Raw genomic sequence first — 22,907 nt, forward strand, 5'->3', positions numbered from 1 at the left:
ACAACATGATGAATAAGTGTGCAGTATGATAATGTTACATGATGCATGAACAACAAAATGCGAATGTGGTATGTTAGCGTAAAATAGCTATTAAGAGTTATAGTATTCAGATAACTATAGCATAAGAATATGCTAACAAGTTTACCAACCATCAGTGTCACTTCAAAACACCAAAATAACACATGAAATGATATAATAATGTGTTAATAATTTCACACATAAATCACTCTAGAGCACGGGTCTCCAACCCGGTCCTCAAGGCCCACTGTGCCCTGGTTTTTGTTCCAAATGATCCAACACAGACCGTTGAACCAATGAGGTTTCTGCTAAAACAAGCAGCACCTGACTGCAGTCAACTGATTGCACTTCTAAAACACCAGATTGGTGAAAAGGTGTCATCTTGTTTGGTTGGAACAAAATCCTGCACCCACAGCGGGCCTTTATGTAATAAGTTGGGGACCCCTGCTCTAGAGTATAAGTCGCACCCCCAGCCAAACTATGAAAAAAAAACTGCGACTTATAGTCCAAAAATACGGTAATCGATTAATCATTGCAGCACTAGTCGAAACCAAGTAAGTCGGGTACGTCGTAACCTGGGGACTACCTGTTTTACATATTTACTTAAACATAAGTCTAATTCACTTAAAATGAAGAATTCACAGCTTTAACTTGTTTTGAGTTTCCTCTCAAACCGTAAACAAAACATTGAAATTGATTAACTTGGAATTTCAAGTTGAACCAATTTTGTTTTACTTTGTAGCACTTACATGCTCAATGAGTTCCCGGATCATGCCGTTCCACTGGCCCTTGTCGTCCTGGGAGCCGTACTTCCCGTCGGGGACCAATCGGATCTCATAGGCGAAACCCAGCACGGCGGCCAGCTCTTTAAGCAAGTCCACGCAGAAGCCTTCGAAGCGGTCGTTCCCCATCAGTGCCTTGTCAGATTTCTTAAGCATGACATATGGCTCCTCCTGCACATCAGACGAAAAAAAAAGCCACGGCGATTGGTGAGGTTGCCCTTTACAATTCGATTCTTCACATTTGCCTAATTGGCACAAAAGGATCTAAGCACGAGTCGCTGTTGAATTTAACAGGTAGCGACAGCAGAATCGAGTTGGGTATTAGAATATGTAAAAAGCGTCGAGGCGTTTTTAACTGTGATGGATTAGCAAAAGAAGAAGGGAAAAGTAATGTGAATAAAAGTCGTTTTAAATGCAAAGTGAGGACTGGTGTCTTCCATTTGAGAATTTTTGCCACTAGCTAAGTCTTCTGTCACACCACTATCGTTGCCTTGACCTACATAGCTGGTTCATTTTATGGTCAGGTAGCTGACACTCTTTACCAGTCTGTAATATTCCACCTGGCTGCTCATAATTCGGGCTGTGAAAGAACAGCTTGATTAGCAGCAGAACGTGGCAATTAAACGGAACATGCCTATGACAGGGCTTTCATCGACCGTTACAGACGAGAGTGACATGACGCGATTAATTTACTATGACTTCTCACAGCCTTGTATGTTTAATGTGATAGTAACACAGCCTCACAAGCAGACGGAATGGTATCTTTTCCCGTATGTACTGTTTGACTGTTTGTATTACTCTAATGTAACCAATATAAAATAAATAACATTTGTATCATTGTTTAAGGAAAACAAGCAGAATATATTTGACATAGGGCATAAGAGATACATGACACCTTGTGATCACGGAAGCCCAACACGTGCGTCATGCAGCTGACGAAGCAAGATTAATTTAGTTCATTTATTTGTATATTTATATATTTATTTCTCTTTATATTTATTTATTCATTTATTTATTTATTTTTAATTTTGGCACTCCTGTGACTCCATAGGTGATAGGCAAGACAGCTACAAGCCCACGTCTGCAGCACCAAACCCCGCAATCAGCTCCTCAGGACAGTCCAGAACAAATGGCGGGACATCCTGTACTACCACAACACCTGATAACAAAAAAAGTTTTGATAGCTCAGCACCTCCCAAATCTGCAACAGAAGAAGACCCTGCCCGGCGTTCAAAAAGACTGAATGTCAGGCCCCAGGCTGGGCAAGTGTGTGGGTGTGTCTGTCATCCAATTACAGGCCCAGCACCTGACGGGTGGAGTGACGGCAGCTGTCAGCAATCACCATCAACAGCCTACTTAAGCCAGCCAGAGCTCCACCATGTCGCTGGATCGTCTCTTTCAGTTCACTGTTAGTGCCTTCTCGCGTTGTGATTACTTCTGTGTGGACTCATCTGATCATCGACCTATTTGCTCTGTTCCAGGATTTCGTCTACGCCTTGTGTTTTTGGTACCTTTGCCCAAGACGTTCAACGCCACAGACTCCACAACTCTGCTAACATTAAACTACTTGAACTCAGAGCCTCACCATCTCACGTGTCTGTTTTAGGGTTTCTCTGCCCACGACCGTAACACTGAATGTTTATCAATCATTATCATTTTTGTCGGGAATCTTTTGTTGACTTGTAATATGGCAACCCTGGAACCAGTCTGCCTCCTGGCGTGGGTCTATTGCTGTTTTGCCTTGTCGTTTGAACGCTGTCAACCTGAATAAATTGTCACCTTGTGTTTTGAAGCCTTTTTCCAGCTTTCAAAATGGAGTCAGTACAAGGGGTTAAGACTAAGGTGAACGCGTGGAGTTTGGCCTTTTGGCCAGGTTGTTGGCATTTACGCCGGCCCGGGTCGGCCAGCGCAGGTCTGGCGGTTTGGCTGGCGTGATTCTGGCAATCTGGCTAAAAGGTCAGATTCCAGACTCTGTGACTGCAAGCGAAGCTGAGCTTCCCCTAAAATATCAACCAAAAATTTGCGCTCAACTTTTGTTCAGAATCAGCTTCTTATCGCTTGTTACGGCGCATCTTAATTTTCATTAATTCGCGCAGCTTCACAGTCCTTTAAACAGTTTGGATGCGTTGCATGTCCAGAGTTGAGAGTGCATTGGTCCACTACAGCAAAACAAGACGCTGTGCGTCTCTGGGTGTCTATGGGCAGTGGGTGGGGCTCGGCTGACCCGGACACTCTGCTTCTCTGCATGATGTTTGGATGATCTGTCTGAGGCTGAAATCCATTTTGATTGACAGCGAAATCATACGCTGACTTTAAGGGGGGGCCGGGGGCAGCCCCCCCTCTCAGGTGGCCGTTCTGTGGGTTACTCTGGTTTAAAATTTGCTGTTTTACCTTTGTCAACACACTGTTTACTTCAACCGCACTTCATGTTGTTCTGTCTAAACCGGAAGTTCGGAGCAGAAATTGTCAAAGATGCTGACAAGGTTGTTTCGCTCAGGAATCTTGTCTATAATTCAATACATTTTATTTTGCATTGATTATTTAGCTTATAGATTAATAAGGTTCATATTTGTGAGAAATGTAGCCCTGATCAGTGTTGTCAGTAACGCATTAGTAACGCATTACTGTAATCTGATTACTTTTTTCAGTAACGAGTAATCTAACGCGTTCATTTTTCAACACCAGTAATCTGATTAAAGTTAGTTTCCTTAGTGTCTCTGCGTTACTATTTTTTCATTGCCTCATAACGTATGTAGAATGAAGAATATTCTAGTCATGTACGAAGAGCATTTTTGAATAGAAAATGCTAAAATAAAAGGTTCCCGGTACATGTTTCCATGACAACCTCTTAGCTGTTTCCTGTTTTGGTCTCGCGTCACATGTGTTGTGGGACTGAAGGCGCGGGCCAGGCGGGTGGATATTCGAGCCAAGTGTTGAGACGTTGCGAGGGAATGTTGATCTGTGGATATCCATGAATGAAGGTGAGTATTTTTCCTTCATTCTGGAGGGTATCAGCAAAAGGTTGGACCCTCTACATGCGCGGTCATTTCGTAGCTTTGCCGTAGCAACGACGGGCAGTCATCGCTCAAAGTTGGCAAGCTTTGTTTACATCATATGCGTGTTGCACATTTATGCCGTGAGGTGATGTGTTCGTTTAGCATCTGTTGGATGTGTTATAAGACCGATTGAGTGTAAACTGCTAAGTTGCCGCCACGTTTTGCATCCACGCCCGCCACCACCTTTGCAATTTTGTGCAGTCAGTTTGCATTGTTTTACATTGGCACTGATATGCTGTTAACCATAACCCAAAATTCATACGTTTTGACATTAGGCTTAATCTTAGAGTAAGCGGGGTTTAATTGGTCGGTGGAGTTGATTTCAACAAATTCCAAGCAGTTTGTCAGCTATTTGTTAGTTTCGGGGCTCCGGAGTGGCTAAGCTAGCGTGAAATTCTGATATTCCCCTTTAATTTCCATCATCGGAAAGTCAATTACATGTGATGACATTTTTCTGTTGTCATTCTTATGTTGAGGCGGCAAAGGAAGAAAAATGGATAAAAAGTAACTGATAGATTACTTTTAAAGCAACTTAGTTACTTTGATAATGAAGTAATCAGTAAAGTAACTACTTTTTTGAGGTGTAATCAGCAGTGTTGGGAGTAACGGCGTTATTTTTTCAGTAACGGGGTAATCTAACTAATTACTTTTTCTGCCATTACAACGCAGTTACCGTTACTTACGGTCAAAAGTGGTGCGTTGCTTACTCTGAATAAATTGAAGAAACTATCAGCCGTCTCGAGTCGACTCTCTGCTCTGTTGATTTGTCATCCAAGACTTGGGGTGCGTTCAGGTTCGAGACTAGCGCACGTACTTCTGACTCCAAGCTGTTTGTCCCTGCTCATTCAATTAGACAATTGTAAAGTTTGGTAACGTTTCTGTGTTTGCTACACCTGATGCTAGCCTCGTTCCCATCTCCCACTGTCAGCCAGCAATAATTCTGCTTCCATCTGGAGGATGGCAGACGCTTTGAAGGTGACGTGAATTGTCGGGAAATGCGCCTATCTGAATGCAGCCCCTCGAGAGATGCAATGGAAGTGATTGTGATTGGCTGAGGGTTAGAGTCATGTGTCGTGGTAAGCCAATCAGAACCGGTGATTTCACAAGCAAACCAGAACAGCGCGTGCTGCAAACACACACACGCAAAACAGATGCACAGGGTCGGGATGGCAGAGCATTCAGAAGAAAAATTGTCCTTTAAGAGGTGGACATATAGACACTATTTCAAGTTTGTCGAAATTAAAGGAAAGAACCTGCATGTAATGTGTAATTTATGTCCCGGGGCAAAGCTTTTGTCGACATCTGTGGTAAGCAATTCAAATCTGCTGAAGCACCTAACAAGTTAACTACCTGTCTGTTCTTCTCTATTCCACTGACTCGAATACTGCTCAGAAAATTTCAAATTCTTTGACATACAACAAGTTCTTTTTAAAGTAACGGAAATAGTTACTTTCCCTGGTAACTAGTTACTTTTTCTATAGAGTAATTCAGTTACTAACTCAGTTACTTTTTGGAAGAAGTAGTGAGTAATGTAACTAATTACTTTTTTAAAGGAACGTGCCCAACACTGGTAATCAGTAATTAAATTACTTTTTCAAGTAATCTGTGACAACACTGGCCCTGACCCTTGTTCAATAATCTGCTTGGTCGTATTAATGTCCCGTTCCCAGCAAAAACTGTACATGCAGGTTATGCTGTTATATCGTCCCTACCAATGTAGCGACCGAACCTACGACCTTGATTTTGAGGAAACAGCTCGTTTTTTTTCTGACATGTGACCTCCCCATGTGTTATATTTTTTAATTAATTATACTAAATGTGTTAAAGGCCAACCCATAGTTGCAGGGCTAAAACCTTTTCAGTGACCCATCCACTTTCTGTATTACTGTGGCAACTTACTGCTTCTATTTTCATGTTATGTTAGCCATAAAAATCCAAATCCTCTAGGACACTGAAATTAGTGCCTTTTTCCGAAACAAATAAGTTATGACTACTCGACGGCAATGCATTTCCAGAGCAAGCGGCAAACTTGGCCCGAGTTGTCCAATTAAGTTGATCAAAAAAGTTTTTGCATGTTGAGGGAAGTCATTACCATCTGTTTGGGAGCCTCGCAATTCTTGTTATTCCCCCACGGATCGGGCTGAAATCAAAGCGCTGGTAGCAGTCGCCGTCTCGCCTACGCTGCGGGCCGAAGGAGGGAGGCGGGCCCGCGCGGAGACATTACAGGCAATGGAGTGCAAACAATTAATGTAAGGGGAGAAAACGCATTAAGTCGCTTAATCTCTTCGACAAAGTTATCGCTATAAAGCTGTCAGACGTCTCGTTCACGCATCAGTGGCGTCGCTTTGCAGCAATGTCATTATGCAAAGATGGGGAGATTGATATTAAAGGCAAAGATTTTCTTCTGCAAATTGAAAGTAGATTGTTTTACGACCTTGAACTAATGACTTGATAGAAGTATTGAAAATGCACTTTTGGGAGAGGTGGGGGGCTTCATTATAAACTTGCTTCAACTCATTTATAACACATTTTCCCCAGAGATTTTCCTCATAGTTTTGATAATTTTGGATATTTTCCCTTATAAGGTAAGGTACAAATATTATTGGTGCACGAATTTTGTATACTTGTTAAACTTGACCTTATTCTCGTGAACTGACAATCTTACTAATTGTATATATATTATAACTATAACTTTAATTAATTTACCAGTTGTTAATTTCTCTAGCATAATATGCTCTCAAGTATTACACGCAACCACAAAATTGAGATTTTTTTCCCCCTTGTACAGTGAAGAAAATAAGTATTTGAACACCCTGTTATGTTTAACTTCATTACAAAATTAATGAATTGTTTCAATGCTCTTATGCAATTAAAGAAATGAAATTAAGAAATCTGATTTTTGATGTCATTTTTTTATTTTGAGGTTTTGAAAAACAACAAAATGGAACGTGCATAACATGCCCTTTATCTGATTTTCTGTATTATCTCGGTTTAGTTTTTGAAGTTTGCAAATAGGTGTTCTGATATGTTGATGAATGTCTCCTTCATGTACTCACCATCTATGATCAGGTTTCCAGGCTTTATTATCTCCTGGGTTGCAACAAAACTTGCAGCAGTAGTGGAGTTTGGCAATGCAATCCACTTCTTAAATCTATTTTTGCACTCCTCTAAGTTCTTCAGACGTAATGCAATCACACTTTTTCTCTCACTGACAACTTCTAACCACAAAGTAAACATTCAGGCAATCCTTGCACATTGATAATGAATGCAAATGATTCGGTCCGAGAAACTTTGAATACTCTGTTCTCCTTAGTTATTTTTCTCTTTTTTTCCCTTTCAGATCAATGGCCCATCACACGGCCGCTGGTTTGTTTGCAATAGCCACCTGCCTGGCATCCCGCCTTGCTGATACAAACGTGTGTCGCAGGCTATGACGCAAATCTCCGTCAAGAGAAATGTTGAAATTTAATACTTATTCTACACAATTTTACAGCATTGGAAAACACTACGAATATTTCTGTCATTTTTGTCCTCCTACGATCACGGGAACCAAATCAAAACAAAAAAATATATATTTCCTTCCCCGATCTTTTTCCATTTTCAAACATTTTTGAAAATGCTCCAGGGAGCCACTATAAGACTGCGCTAAAAACACAGGTCGCCTACCCCGTGTGTAGGCAATGCTAGAACGTTGATATGCTTCTTATGGTGCGACTCCTTGGTTTTCCTGGCTGTGTGCTTCGGCCATTTTCATTTTGGAAGACCCAGGCACGACCCATCTTCAATGCGCTGCCTGAGATAAGGAGGTTGTTCTCTAAAATCTCACAATACAGGGCCTCAGTCATCCTCTCTTGAATACAGTCCACCCGTCCTGTCTCATGCACAGAAAAACACCCCCACAGCATGATGCTACCAACCCCATGCTTCACAGTAGGGATGGTGTTCTTGGGATAGTACTCATCATTCTTCTTCCTTCAAGCACAGATAGTGGAATTATGACCAAAAAGCTCTATTTTACTCTCATCTGATGACAAAACTTGCTCTCATGACTTCTCTGCATCATCCAAATGGTCATAGGAAAAACTTAAGACGGACCTTGACATGTGGTGGTTTGAACAGGGGAACAATCCGTGCCATACTTGATTTCAAAACAAGACGTCTTAGTATATTACCAACAGTAATCTTGGAAATGATGGCCCCAGCTCTTTTCAGGTCCTTGACCAACTACTCTCGTGTAGTTCTGGGCTGATTCCTCACCTATCTCAGGATCATTGAGACCCCAAGAGGTGATATCTTACATGGGGCTCCACTCCGATTGAGATTGACTGTCATGTTTAGCTTCTTCCATTTTCTAATGATTGCTCCAACAGTGGACATTTTTTTACCAAGCTGCTAGGCAATTGCTCCGTCACCCTTTCCAGTCTTGTGGAGACTACAATTTTGTTTCTGGTTTCTTTGGACAGCGCTTTGATCTTGGCCATGTTACAGGTTCGAGTCTTACTGATTGTATGGGGTGGTCAGGTGTCTTTATCCAGCTATCGACCTCAAACTAGTGCATCTGATTCAGGATAATCCATGGAGTGGAGGTGGAATTTTAATAGGCGGACTGACAGGTTTTTCAGGGTGAGAATTCCAGCTGATAGACAGGTGTCCAAATACTTTTTTTGCAGCTGTGTCAAACAAATAAATTGTTAAAAAAAATTATGCGTTCTTTTTAGATGTCCTCTTTCACAGTGGACATGCACCTTTGATGAAAATATGAGACTCCTCCATAATTTCTAAGTGGGAGAACTTGCAAAATATCAGGGTGTTCGAATACATATTGTCTTCACTGTATATTGTATGTACATCATATGCGCATTTTAAAATGTTTCTCAGACTTGTATTAAAGTATACTTGTTTAAATTTAGATTATTTTCCCTGCAATTTTATGCTTTATTCTTGTAACTTAAAAGTTGTTCGATATTATCGGGTAGCTGATAATATTGGCCAATAAAAGCATTTTGAAATAATATAGAATAATGTCGACATCGGTTTTCCATTATCAGTTTTGGGCAAAATGCATGTTGCCTTCAAAGTGAATGTAGAAGCATTCTGAGTTCTGCCTTTGTACAAAGGCTGGTCACAGTTTAGCAGAGCAGTTATGCTTATTGCCCATTAGATGTCTCCAAATTAAGATGCTTGGGATGTGTTTAGAACTGCAGCTATCGAATAGTTTAGTAGGGTTAGGTTGGGGTCGAGTATTCTACTGAAAATGTCATTGATAAATTGAGTAATTGGATAAAACATTTTTTTTAGGTAAAGAGAAATTATAAATATACATGAGAAAACAAGACATTTAACCTAATATTGATCCATTTTTAGTAGGGCTGTCAAACGATTAAAATTTTTATTTGAGTTAATTACAGCTTAAAAATTAATTAATCGTAATTAATCGCAATTAATCGCAATTCAAACCATCTATAAAATATGCCATATTTTTCTGTAAATTATATATATATTCTGTAAAATAAATTGTTGGAATGGAAAGATAAGACACAAGATGGATATATACATTCAACATACGGTACATAAAGACTGTAGTGGGCATTTCACTCTACTGTCATTTAAATCTGTCTATGCTGTCCTCACTCCGAAGCGTCTACTTTTTCCAAAGCTAGACAGCTAGTGAACGACGCCTTAATAATTAGAATTCTTCCTTTTTCATCTGATTTATTAATAAAATGGCCTCAAACCATTGTCCTCTTTAGACCGTCGTAAAACTACAAAAAGTACACAAGCATTGCATTAGCAACAACGTTAGCTTAGCACGCTATACAGGTTCACTAAACATAAACAAAAAGCGTCTCATACAAAAAATACACCATTTCGCTTACTAACATAATATGTACATTCTTTACAACAACCATACTTACAGACAAATCTTGTCCAAGGATCATATAAGCACAACATTATCAGCCCAAGACGTCGTGCAGCCATAATGAACTGGCAAGAAAACAATAAACCATGTCGCAAAGCGACCACAAGAGTTCGCTGTTGGACAGCATGAAAAGCCTTGCTGTAAAACTTACCAAAAGGCAGAATACTTTCTGAGCGGGACATGTGCGTTAATTGCGTCAAATATTTTAACGTGATTAATTAAAAAAATTAATTACCGCGCGTTAACGCGATAATTTTGACAGCCATAATTAGACAGTAGTCATAATTAATAGAAACCTAGCCCTCCACAGGGCTAACGTTACATTAGCAAGGTACAGTAACGCTTAGTGATGTAACGAATAATCGATTAACTCGAGTAATTCGATTTTTTAAAAAAAGTGTCAAATTAAATTTTGCTGCTTTGAGTATTCGTTTACGTAGAGTTTTTTTTTTTTTTTTTTTTTTTTTTTAGTGTTTACATTTAGATTTATGGATTTTGGTGGATACACTGCTCTCTAGTGGCAACAGTGAATATGATACAACTCATTTCACATGGCTGAATTCAGCTGTTCACTGTTAAGACCAACATAAGGTATATTTTTGTTTGAGCTAATGTTTATTTTTAATGAATTTGTAATTTAGTTTATAGGTATATTGAGCTGTTTTTTGTGGGAATATGTGTTTGAACCATTTGTTAAGAGCAATGTAAACAGACAAACAAACAAAAAAAACTTAAGCATTTTACAGCTTTTAAGCTAGTGGACCTTTGCTAAATAAGTTAGCCAAGTGTTCTTTTGTTGTACTTAGATCCTCATTTATATATTTTTTGTATCATTTCAAGCTCGGGTATTCTAATTTTTTATCTTCCTTATCTGATTACTCGATTATTCAAACTAGCTAGTTCATTGATTAATCGACTACTAAAATAGTCGATAGCTGCAGCCCTAGTAACGCTAATCTTATTTATTAGCGCTATGTTAACTTAATTTGACCTTGCCCCAAGTAGACTAAACGTGGTGCGGGTCGCGCGGTGGTCCACAGCCCGGGTTTCGGGGGCAGTCATCGTCACGGGTTCCAACCGGGGGTGCGGAAGCATCGGCGGGGCCACGGGTAGTGTTATGCAAGCGCTGTCTTACAGTGAATACATGAAGCAGTGTTCGCCTTGGTGTCTAGCTTCAAATTCTCCCACAATTTTGACATTTTCTGCTTTTTCTTGGTGCCTTTCTCTTCGCTTTCGTCGGCTTCTTTGTCCTTACCTTTATAGTCATGCGTGGTTGAAATCAAATATATCTGCCGCCTCTCCCGTGACATCAGCGCGTTGTGCCACATTAAAAGTAGTCTGGGCAAAATGTCCTGCCAAGAGCTGGGAAAATTAAATGTTTCCTCGAGGAGGAGAAAATGCCTCGATCAATTTTTAAATTTGAGTTACTCGAATTATTCGAGTAATCGTTTCAGCTCTAAATTTTTAATGTGAGAATTATCATTATTAAAGCAACCAGTGGGGCATCAAAATGCAATTAGCCATAATATGTTAAGTCCACAACTGCGTATATCGGTATCGGTTCAATATCGGGATATCGGTTAAAAAGTCATTATGGGACAACTCTACTTGCAACTGAATTTTTACAGTCATCATAACACTGTTGCATTAATCTTACTCTGGAATTTTTTTTTTATATAATGTATACACACATCTTTGCAAAAATTACGAAAATGATTCCCTTTATTTTAAAACTTTTCTGGTACTATTTTAAGATCTTCCTCACCAAGGTTTTTTTTTTTTTTTTCTTCTAATAATAATTATAAATGTGCAAGCTCGCATTTTTCTTTGTTATCCTAAAGTTCTTTTCTTTTCAGTGTGGCTCTGATATTTGGAAAAAAGAAAAAACATTCAAAGCATATGTTTAATGACAGCATCATAAAAAGGGAACCTTTATGTGTGTGATTATGCAAAGTGGGTGAGGTTGATATTAAATCTTTTCCTCAACAAATTTAAAGTTGAGTGTTCTATAACCTTGAAGTAATAACTTTTTTATAATATTGAAAATGCCCTTTTTGCGGGGATTGAAGGGGCGCATCTGCTTTATTACATACCAACTTTTACCCATTTATAACTTCTCCCCCCGTGAATGGAAGTTTATTGGTGCTTAATCCACTATTCAGGGCAGGACATGATAAAAGTATGCGTCTTAAACAGATTCACTGAGAACATCTGTGTCAGCATCTTCTGATACCTCCATTTTGGCCTAATCTTTCAATTGCGTGATAGACAAATGACTTACGAGGATAGTAGTGATGACGAGGGAGCGGTTGGCCAGTGAGTCTGTGATGTTCATCCCTTTCCGCTTGGGCACCTCGGTGATGTTAAGACCTCCCAGGGCACTCCACTTGCCAACCTGCGGGAGGTAAAAAAGCGTGAGATGGGGGGGCGGCCCTAGCATCAAATGATTTCCTGGCTCAATTTTAACAGTGTGCTTTGAAAAAAAAATATATATGGCGGAAAACACAGAAAACACTGCTTTCACCCCTCTTTAAAATAAACTGCTGTATTTTAAGCCAAAACAACTTGTGTTTGATAGAGCAATATGTCTATAGCTGCCATAGCAGATTCATGGCGCATTAAGTCCCTGAACTATTTTCAATTTGTCCGTTTTACCCTGGAAACCCCCGTTTACAGACGTCGCGCAACCGCTTTTGTTTCAACCTAGCCATAAAAAGAAGGTAAGTAATCGTATTTATAATTCGAAATGTCTGTCATTTTTAGCTTAGAATCATTAATTTATGTCTAATATTTAGTTTAAAAAAAAAAAAGAACGACTTTAAAACATTATTCACTCGCATATTTTAAACTTTTAAACACATTACGTCACAATGAAAAAATTGGCGTCTTTAAAAAAGTCACGGATATCTACCTCTTAACTATCGCTTAATTGTATTTTTTTCGTGATTGTCGCATTTTTCCCAATATTGTAGATAATAAATAATCGATCCAAACAAAGAAAAAAAAAAAAAAAACGTTTAAAAGGGAAAATATTAGGGCTGTCAAAATTATCGCGTTAACGGGCGGTAATTAATTTTTTAAATTAATCACGTTAAAATATTTGACGCAATTAACGCACATGCCCCGCTCAAACAGATTAAAATGACAGCATTGTGTAATCTCCATTTGTTACTTGTGTTTTTTGGAGTTTTGTCGCCCTCTGCTGGCGCTTGGGTGCGACCCATGAGCATTGTGTAATTATTTACATCAATCAATGGCGGACTACTAGTTTATTTTTTGATTGAAAATTTTACACATTTTATTAAAACGAAAACATTAGGAGGGGTTTTAATATAAAATTTCTCTAACTTGTACTAACATTTAGCTTTTAAGAGCTACAAGTCTTTCTATCCATGGATCGCTTTAACAGAATGTTAATAATGTTAATGCGGTCTTGTTGATCTATTGTTATAATAAACAAATACAGTACTTATGTAAGGTATGTTGAATGTATATATCCGTCTTGTGTCTTATCTTTCCATTCCAACAAGAATTTACAGAAAAATATGGCAAATTTTTTACATGGTTTGAATTGCGATTAATTACGATTAATTAATTTTTAAGCTGTAATTAACTCGATTAAAAATGTTAATCGTTTGACAGCCCTAGTAAATATATGAAATTAAAATCTCGACCACTCCTTGATGTCTACGATTTCTGCATCGCGACTCTTGTTATATTACCATATTTCACCCATAAAATCCCCCCAAAATCCGGCTGTGGCCATTCACAGCTGTGTCTTGACACTCTGTGATACATGCTACATGGAGTTTTTGGATCGAAAATAGGTAAGTAAGCGATAATATGTTGTTACCTCGCTGTTTAAAAAATGCCCTCCTGTTCAAAATTTTTCTTCCCCCAGAAAATTGAGATTTTAAGCTTTCCAATGATGCATCACACATGCATATCGGACAATTTTGAAATTTGGCCAAGTTGGGGGTCTCAGAGTGGAACTTCAAGTCACCTGAGTGTTTCCGCCATATATATAATAGTAAGTAAATACGTTGTGCTTAAATTCATGGACACAAATACTATTGATGACATTTTGTGTTCCTCCACCGTCACGTAAGGTAACATAGCATAGCGCAGTGTAACGTAGCCTCGTAGAGGGTAATGTAATGTGGTGTAGGGTAACATATTAATACTTCATTCACTGTCAGTTTTCCCTGTTCATTCACTGCTATTGATGATTAGGGGTGGGAAGTTTGGCAATACGATTTGCGAGACAACACTCACGATAACGATTATCGCACGGTTTAGCAATGCAACAATTATCAATACGTAAGTAAGGAAGTTATTTACCAGTATACAATATATTGTTTTTTGGTCACTTCCTGTTGATTTTGAGGCATTTGCGGATCACTTCCTGTTGGAACAGGAAATGACCCAGATATGTCCCAAAATGAATAGGAAGTGGCTCAAAATCAACAGGAGGTGACCTGCAAATAAACATGGAATGACCTATAAAAGCCCCCCAAACTAGAAGGACTGGCTGTGAACACTGTTTCCGTGCCAATGACGGCACTAGACGTCCAATCTATCTTTATCCTTCCCAGTCAAAAAAGGACTGGATGCCGTCAGTGGCAGCCAATGAGCTAACACAAACAATATTGACCACACTATTAAGATTTTGGTAGCAACCTATTGGGTCCATTTTTTTTTTCAAACAAGGACACCTTTTTAAAACGATACAGTGGGGCAAATAAGTATTTAGTCAACCACCAATTGTGCAAGTTCTCCTACTTGATAAGATTCGAGAGCCCTGTAATTGTTAACATGGGTAAACCTCAACCATGAGAGACAGAATGTGGTAATAAAAAACAGAAAATCACATTGTTTGATTTTTAAAGAATTTATTTCCAAATAAGAGTGGAAAATAAATATTCGGTCACCTACAGACAAGCAAGATTTCTGGCTGTCAAAGAGGTCTAACTTCTTCTAACGAGGTCTAATGAGGCTCCACTCGTTACCTGCATTAATGGCACCTGTTTTAACTCATTATCGGTATAAAAGACAACTGTCCACAACCTCAGTCAGTCACACTCCAAACTCCACTATGGCCAAGACCAAAGAGCTGTCAAAGGACACCAGAGACAAAATTGTAAACCTGCACCAGGCTGGGAAGGCTGAATCTGCAAAAGGTAAAACGCTTGGTGTTTAAAAATCAACTGTGGGAGCAATTATTAGATAATGGAAGACATACAAGACTACTGATAATCTCCCTCGATCTGGGGCTCCATGTAAGATCTCACCCCGTGGCCTCAAAATGATAACAACAACGGTGAGCAAAAATCCCAGAAGCACACGGGGAGACCTAGTGAATGACTTACAGAGAGCTGGGACCACAGTAACAAAGGCTACTATCAGTAACACAATGCGCCGCCAGGGACTCAAATCCTGCACTGCCAGACGTGTCCCCCCGCTGAAGCCAGTACACGTCCAGGCCCGTCTGCGGTTCGCTAGAGAGCATTTGGATGATCCAGAAGCGGACTGGGAGAATGTGTTACGGTCAGATGAAACCAAAATAGAACTTTTTGGTAGAAACACAAGTTCTCGTGTTTGGAGGAGAAGGAATACTGAATTGCATCCAAGGAACACCATACCCACTGTGAAGCATGGGAATGGAAACATCATGCTTTGGGGCTGCTTTTCTGCAAAGGGATCAGGACGACTGATCTGTGTAAAGGAAAGAATGAATGGGGCCATGTATTGAGAGATTTTGAGTGAAAATCTCCTTCCAACAGCAAGGGCATTAAAGATGAGACGTGGCTGGTTCTTTCAGCATGACAGTGATCCCAAACACACAGCCAGGCCAACAAAGGAGTGGCTTCGTAAGAAGCATTTCAAGGTCCTGGAGTGGCCTACTCAGTCTCCAGATCTCAACCCCATTGAAAATCTGTGGAGGGAGTTGAAAGTCCGTGTTGCCCAACGACAGCCCCAAAACATCACTGCTCTAGAGGATATCTGCATGGAAGAATGGGCCAAAATACCAGCAACAATGTGTGAAAAGCTTGAGAACAGTTACAGAAAATGTTTGGCCTCTGTTATTGCCAACAAAGGGTACATAACAAAGTATTGAGATGAACTTTTGGTATTAACCAAATACGTATTTTCCACCATGAGTTGCAAAATAAAATTCATTAAAAAAATCAAACAATGTGATTTTCTGTTTTTTTTCACATTCTGTCTCTCATGGTTGAGGTTTACCCATGTTGACAACTACAGGCCTCTCTAATATTTTCAAGTGGGAGAACTTGCACAATTAGTGGTTGACTAAATACTTATTTGCCCCACTTTATATCGATTCTTGGAAGTGGGAGGCCCTCCCTAGTTGAATTGGATTGGACGTCTATCACTGCCAATGGTAGCCAATGAGTTAATGAAACCACTTTTAATGCTTGCCAATTACAACAGTCGTTTGTTGATTGGCAACAACACTGCACTTCAGCGTAACATTTGTCTTGCCCGCTCCTCTTGAAAATCCGTTCTTGAGAGAAAACGCCGCGGCGCCGTCGCTAAGAACCTGATCGTAATTCCGGCGCCAGCTCAAACTCGGGCTAATATTCAATTACAAGGGATTAGCTGAGAAAAGTCCACACCCTAACAGGCTAAAGCCGATTCCGCGGCATGTACGAGACGGAAGGGGAATCTGAAACACGCCGGCGGGGATGCTAATGCGCCATCAAATAATGACAGGACGTGCTTCTATTCAGATGACCGCACACGAGACCGAGACTCCGACGAGAATCGTTTCAAAGCCGTCCGCCCCACCCTCGTGCCGTCGTCCTCCAACATAAGGGTTACGAGATGAAAAGCTTCTGCTATTATATCGTTTTGAGCCTTTAGGGACTACTTGAGCAAGTCATAATGGGGCTTATCCCTATTTGATATATTCATAATGTATGAAAGCCCTTCAACTGCACTAGCAAGACGCTCTTACAGTCCGCCTTCCCGTATGATAAAAGAAGACAAACTTCAACACATACTTTCCCTTTCATTTATTTTGTGTTTATACAGGCCATTAGCGCCAAAATGCATTCTGGGCATCACCTCAAATTATCATTAGGAGAAGCAGTAATTAACACCGGAACATGTACCGGAATCCAATTTGCTTTATGATCCACTTGCATTTCTAGGAAACACCAATTTAGCTCCTTGTTAGGAAGTAAATTATAACTGTCAATTTGGTGTTGTTTGTTGCATGGCAGAGGAGAAACGGTCTTTTATATCTTTTAGGAAACAATTAAAAGAGATGCATCATGCCAGATTTTTCCCAAATTAAACAAGATCCCAAGTGTTTTGATGCAATGTCAGTAGTAAGTAGAAATACTTCAGTTTTAACTTTCTAACATTTAATCCTGGAATTTAAAAACAGCCTGCTACTTATTACTTTGTCAACACAGGATTGATTTTTTTTTTTTCAACCTACACAGATGATGCGTAACAGTAAATAGCAAGAATGAATCAGCATTTTGTTTTACAAAAAGAGGAGAAGGATAAGAGGACTACTAAATAATGTCATGTCGTTTTTTTTTTTTTTTTTTTTTTTTTTTTTTTTTTTTTTTGCGTTTTAATTAGGGTTGTTCCGATCATGGTTTTTTTGCTCCCGATCGTTTTAGTTTGAGTATCTGCCGATCCCGATATGTCCCGATCCGATTGCTTTTTTTTTGCTCCCGATTCATCTCCAATCATTCCCGATACTTTTTCCCGATCATATACATTTTGGCAATGCATTAAGAAAAAAAATGAATAAAACTCGGACAAATATAGACATTCAACATACAGTACATAAGTACTGTATTTGTTTACTATGACAATAAATCCTCAAGATGGCATTTACATTATTAACATTCTTTCTGTGAGAGGGATCCACGGATAGAAAGACTTGTGACTTTGTAGATTGTGACTAAATATTGCCATCTAGTGGATTTGTTGAGCTTTCAGTAAATGATACTGTGGCCATCCCAAATGCATGATGGGAAGTGGAACCATGACTGTGCAATGGCTACCAATTGCTAAATCTTCTCTGCGTTGCGAAATAATATAAGGTGTTAAGACAATGATCAATTGCCACCTTGCTTCCCCACATTGCTTCCCATGATACTTCTAATCATAGGGAGAGGGATTGCAAGGCTTTAGCCAATTACTAAAAGGCTCCAAAGGCTGCCAAAGTTCACTCTACTCATTTTGCGCTGCCTTTTATCTCTCTACGTAGGTAAAATGGCGTCATTACAGATTGAACGCGACAATGAGTGAGAGGGTCATGCAGCGCATGCATTAATTATGTTAAATATTTTAACGTGACACATATTTTTAAAAATTAATTGCCGCCGTTATTGGGATAAATTTGATAACCCGACCTTAAGCCTAAACTAAAGACTCTGGATGAGTGTAACATATTATGTCTGTGACGTTAAATACAATTAGAAAACGATTTAATTAAAAAAAAAATATATATATATATATATATATATATATATATGGCATGACCGATATTGTTTTGCCGATTCCAATACTTTGAAAATGACGTGATCGGACCCGATTGATCGGGATGCCGATCGATCAGGACATTTCTAGTTTTAATACCTACTAGTGATGGAGGAATTCAGATGTCAGCCAAATGTGAGCATTCACTCAACAGGTACACCTCATATCTTACTGATAGTCACTCACAAAGGAAAGATTATTGAGGCCATCAAGCAGTCACAAATTAATTACCATAAAGTGACTACAAGGACCGCCAATACAAATTCAGTTAACCCTTTAACACCGATCGTGTCGGATGCGACACGTTTACGCATATCATCTTTGAAGCCTCGTAACGCTGTAATTACGTCACCCACGTGCCCCTGGTTGCTCTCGTTTGAAAGTACGGAAGTTAATGTCAACAACAGCTTTTATTTGAAGTCAATCGACCGAGTAAAACAGGAGATAATGTCATTTGAGTTTTAAAGTTTTATTGCACTCATAAATATGTATTAAAATGCCGCATGGACCATGTGTCTATCTCCATTTTTCCATCATTTCTTGTCCTTTTTTCAAAACCGAAAGCAGCACAAAAGACTACATATCCCAAGAGCCGTTGTGATGTCAAGAAGGACGAACCTAATGTGAACATTTTTAATAAATTGACGAGCAAGGCGCCAACTAAGGGAAAGGAGACACGTGAAGCAAGCAACGGCCGGTTGAATTGAGTGAGCGATTTTGAAACGTGCAGAATGAATCGAAAATTAAATTTAGCGCAAGCTAATGCATTATTTAATTAACTCAAGGACTAGGATGAGCTGTATTTGTCATTGTTTTCCTCGGATTAGTCGGCGTCTCGGCGAGTAGAAGTGACAGCTGCGCGCAAGCGACGGATGAGTAGGCTGTGTGACGTTGTATGTGACGCAGCTCAGTGACATGTTCAACTTTATTGAGTGCGCAAAAAAAAAAATATATTGGGTCGCATGCCTGAAAAAAATGAATTGAACTGAACTACTTGTCAATATATTTGAAAATACTTTTTTTTGAATGTTTATTATTTTTTCTTCACTATGAATCTTTTCAATTTTTATATAGATGTGTGTTCGAGAAGCTCGATTGCATGTACATATATACCTTTGATAAGGTGATGGGTACAACACCTAACTTCACAAAGAGTTTTTGTGTTGGATAATATATATAATTTTTTTTCTCACTATTTTGCACTGTGTATAACATATTTTGACCATAGTATTTGTAAAGGCCAAAAACGCCGATGACCATAGCTGCTGTTTTGTGTTGAATTGTCAAACATAAAACTCTTCAAACTTTTTTTTTTTCTATATTAATCAAATATTATCAAGCTTTAAAACGGTTAGTCGAGCATGTTTGGTTGTCAGTGGGACTTCAACATTACAAATTTTGAAAAAAGATTTTGGGATTTTTTTGTCTTTTTGGGTCCAAAATGTGGATTAAAGTTGGTCAGCGAAGAAAACAACAGTTTGGACATGAAGTTCAAGGTGTCCTGAAAAAAGGGAGCCAACTTGGCCATTGTGAACAGTTTTTTCTTTGAAATATAAAGGCAACATCAAAGGCATGCAAATTCGGCCAAAATAGGCTTAGGTGTTAAAGGGTTAATACAGCTATGAGCGGCAGACTTTACAATTACCGTCATTTTCGGACTATAAGAAGCATCTGACTATAAGCCGCCACCCACCAAATTTGACACGAAAACGGCATTTGTTCTTAGATAAGCCGCACTGGACAATAAGCTGCAGCTGTCCTCACTGTATTATGGGATATTTACACTAAAAGATATTAAAAGGAACCTCGGACTTAAAGGCTTGTAGGATCTAATAAGCTACATTTGTTTTCTTTTGCTAAAATATGTTATTAGAAACACATAAAATATTGCCATTGATTTAAAAATCTCCAATATTTAGTACATTTTTTGACCTACGGAAGGCGCCATGTTTTATAAATGCTTGGGGTGATGACGTAGATCTAAGGTCCTCAATTAGCGGACCGGACCATGGCACACCTCTCAGCGGACCCAGAGCAAATGGCACTTTTCAAAAAAAAAAAAAAAAAAAAAAGAAAAAAAAAGAAAATAAAAACCCAAACACTTTTTTTAACATATATTATTTGTATGAGTCACCGATCTATCGCTATGCGCTACTATTCTTTCGCTAAATTCTGTTTCATTTTCATTCAGATATCTTCCATGTTTTTCCTGTTCAGTTTTCTTTTGCTGCTCATTTATGTGAAATATTAACAGTGCTGTCATTCTCATTAATGTTACTCTCGGGTTCAAATTGAAAGAGTTCAACGGATGACATGTTTATGTCGCTAGAGTCATACTCTGGAAGCCCGGCAGCGTGACCATGTGACATCGCCGCCCTGGGACGTCAACAACAATGACGACCTACTCGTCGCTAGAGTCATACTCTGGAAGCCCGGCAGCGTAACCATGTGACATCGCCGCCCTGCGACGTCAACAACAATGACGACCTACTCGTTAAACTAATTTTACAAATGGTATAAAAACGAAAACATCAAGAGGGGTTTCAATATCAAATTATTTTAACTCATAATAACATCTTATACGAACTACAAGTCTTTCTATACGTGGATCCCTTTAACCGGTTAAAGACAGAGGCGTCATAAGACTGTCATAAGACCGTCATAATTATGACATGACACTGTCGTGAGCATAAATGAATGCTTATGACAGATGTCATTGAGTGTCATCCTGCAAATTATCTCACTTTTTAATGGTTTTAAAAGATCTGAGTTGGTGACAAAAATTGCCCCATGACACTTAACGACATCTGCCATAAAACTTCATTAATTCCCATGACAATGTCATATCATAATCATGACGGTCCTATGACAGTCTTATGACGCTGCTTAAATATTAACCCCCAAAAAATCAACAAATAAGCCGCAGAATTCAAAATGAGGGAAAAACGTTGCGGTTTATAGTCCGAAAAATTATGGTACAAACATGATGTTTGTGTAGCCAAAGAATGACACCATTGCCCAACGAATGCACTAAAATCAATGACCACCATTGTCCACAATGCAGATTCTAACGGGCTAACTGATGATAGTTGCGACTGGCGGAAAAGATCGGTTATATTTTTAGGGATCAACTAATCACTGACCCCTAAAGTTTATTAAATCAAACCCAATAGATTGCAGTGCACCTTTACTTAAAATCCAAAGACCATTACCTTTTCAAGTCCGTCCTCCTTCAGACTTATGATGTCCAGGTCAAAGTCTGTTCGCAATCCAGTTGTCTTGTTGAACGAGAGTCTGCCAGTCAGTCCATCCCAGTGCGACTGAAAGATAAATAAATATGACATTTTAAAAGTGTATTCCTTGTATGTACTATAGGCATTCCCAAACCTTAATTCCGGTCTCAAGCCTTTGTTCGAAATGTATCGCTCTGTACTTTAATATCATCAATTAACAACTTATTCATTATAACAAAAATCCCAAGTGTAATTCTAAGTGTGACGTTCAAGACCACCTATTACAGACCAAGACTTTTGGGAGTCAAGACCAAGATAAGACAAAAAATATAAAAATCAATTGTACTCATTTACAGGCATGGTCGAATGTTATGTACTATTACAAAAAGCAAATGTATTTTTTTATTTTTATTTTTTTTTTTTACCATGTGTTTTTCCTTAATATCTTATTAACTCATTCACTCCCAGCCATTTTCACCCTTCGCTCCCGGCCGTTTTACTGGATTTTGAATGATTTTGCAAGGCCTACAGAAAATTATGTTCTATTGCTATATAAACATAGAACCCACAAAAAGAAAGATTAAACTTAAAGTAAGTTCATATCTTTTTCCATTCTTTAGTAATCAGCATTAGAAAATAGCTTAGTTTGAGCCATTTTCCAATTTCTGATGAAAAAACAGAAATTGAGCTTTTTGTGAAAGAATACAATTCAAACATAACTGACTTTAACACAGCTATTTTTTTGCTTTACTTACATCCCAAACATCTGAATAATGTTTTCCTTTTACAAAATAACATAAACAACAAGACAACTGGAGCTATTGATAGCAAAGTAACAATTTATTTACACATAACTAACAGAGATGACGCTGTTGTGGCCGCGACAGTCGGGGTAAACTTTCCCTCATCGCCGCCTGTCTCAGCTCGGCGAGCAGCACGGACTAAACAGCATCATCCGCTGCACTGGTGGTCCCGGTCGTTCTGCTTGGTCGTCCAGCGCCTGGCATTCCAGGCGTCCTCCTGGTTGTTCTGCTCGGTAGTCCGCCGCCTAGCATCCTGGACGTCCATTCGGTCGTCTTCCGCTGGCGCCCCGGCCGTGCGGCCAGCCGTTCGTTCCATTGAATCGGGTTGCGGGTCTTACCAAATGCGCTACTGCCCTCCAGTGGCCAGTTTTATTGCTTTAGAAAGGATTTTCAGCGTTGTACTTTGGAGCTAAGTTGAATGAGAACCCATAGATGTCTCTTGTGAAAAAAAAAATGTAAAAGATACGTCTTTGGGACACTGAAATAATTAAAAATGGAATGTATTTATACGTTTTTGGGAGCAAATGAGTTAATGGACTTGAAGTTCTGGTCTCGGTAAAAAACCCAGT

At 39.1% G+C, this 22,907-nt stretch overlaps 1 protein-coding gene across 1 annotated transcript in view; it reads right to left on the reverse strand.

Annotated features, from left to right (window-relative positions):
* grik3 (glutamate ionotropic receptor kainate type subunit 3) overlaps nucleotides 1–22,907 on the reverse strand; it is a 283,742-nt gene that overhangs the window by 63,237 nt on the left and 197,598 nt on the right. Inside the window, exons 8-10 of the mRNA XM_057834915.1 lie at nucleotides 21,515–21,622; nucleotides 12,058–12,171; nucleotides 768–971 (exon numbers count right to left, since the gene is read on the reverse strand). Coding sequence (XP_057690898.1) covers nucleotides 768–971; nucleotides 12,058–12,171; nucleotides 21,515–21,622 — 426 coding nt within the window. The remainder of the gene's footprint in view (nucleotides 1–767; nucleotides 972–12,057; nucleotides 12,172–21,514; nucleotides 21,623–22,907) is intronic.

The sequence above is a fragment of the Corythoichthys intestinalis genome, chromosome 4 (genome assembly GCF_030265065.1).
Source record: "Corythoichthys intestinalis isolate RoL2023-P3 chromosome 4, ASM3026506v1, whole genome shotgun sequence".
Lineage (NCBI taxonomy): Eukaryota > Metazoa > Chordata > Actinopteri > Syngnathiformes > Syngnathidae > Corythoichthys > Corythoichthys intestinalis.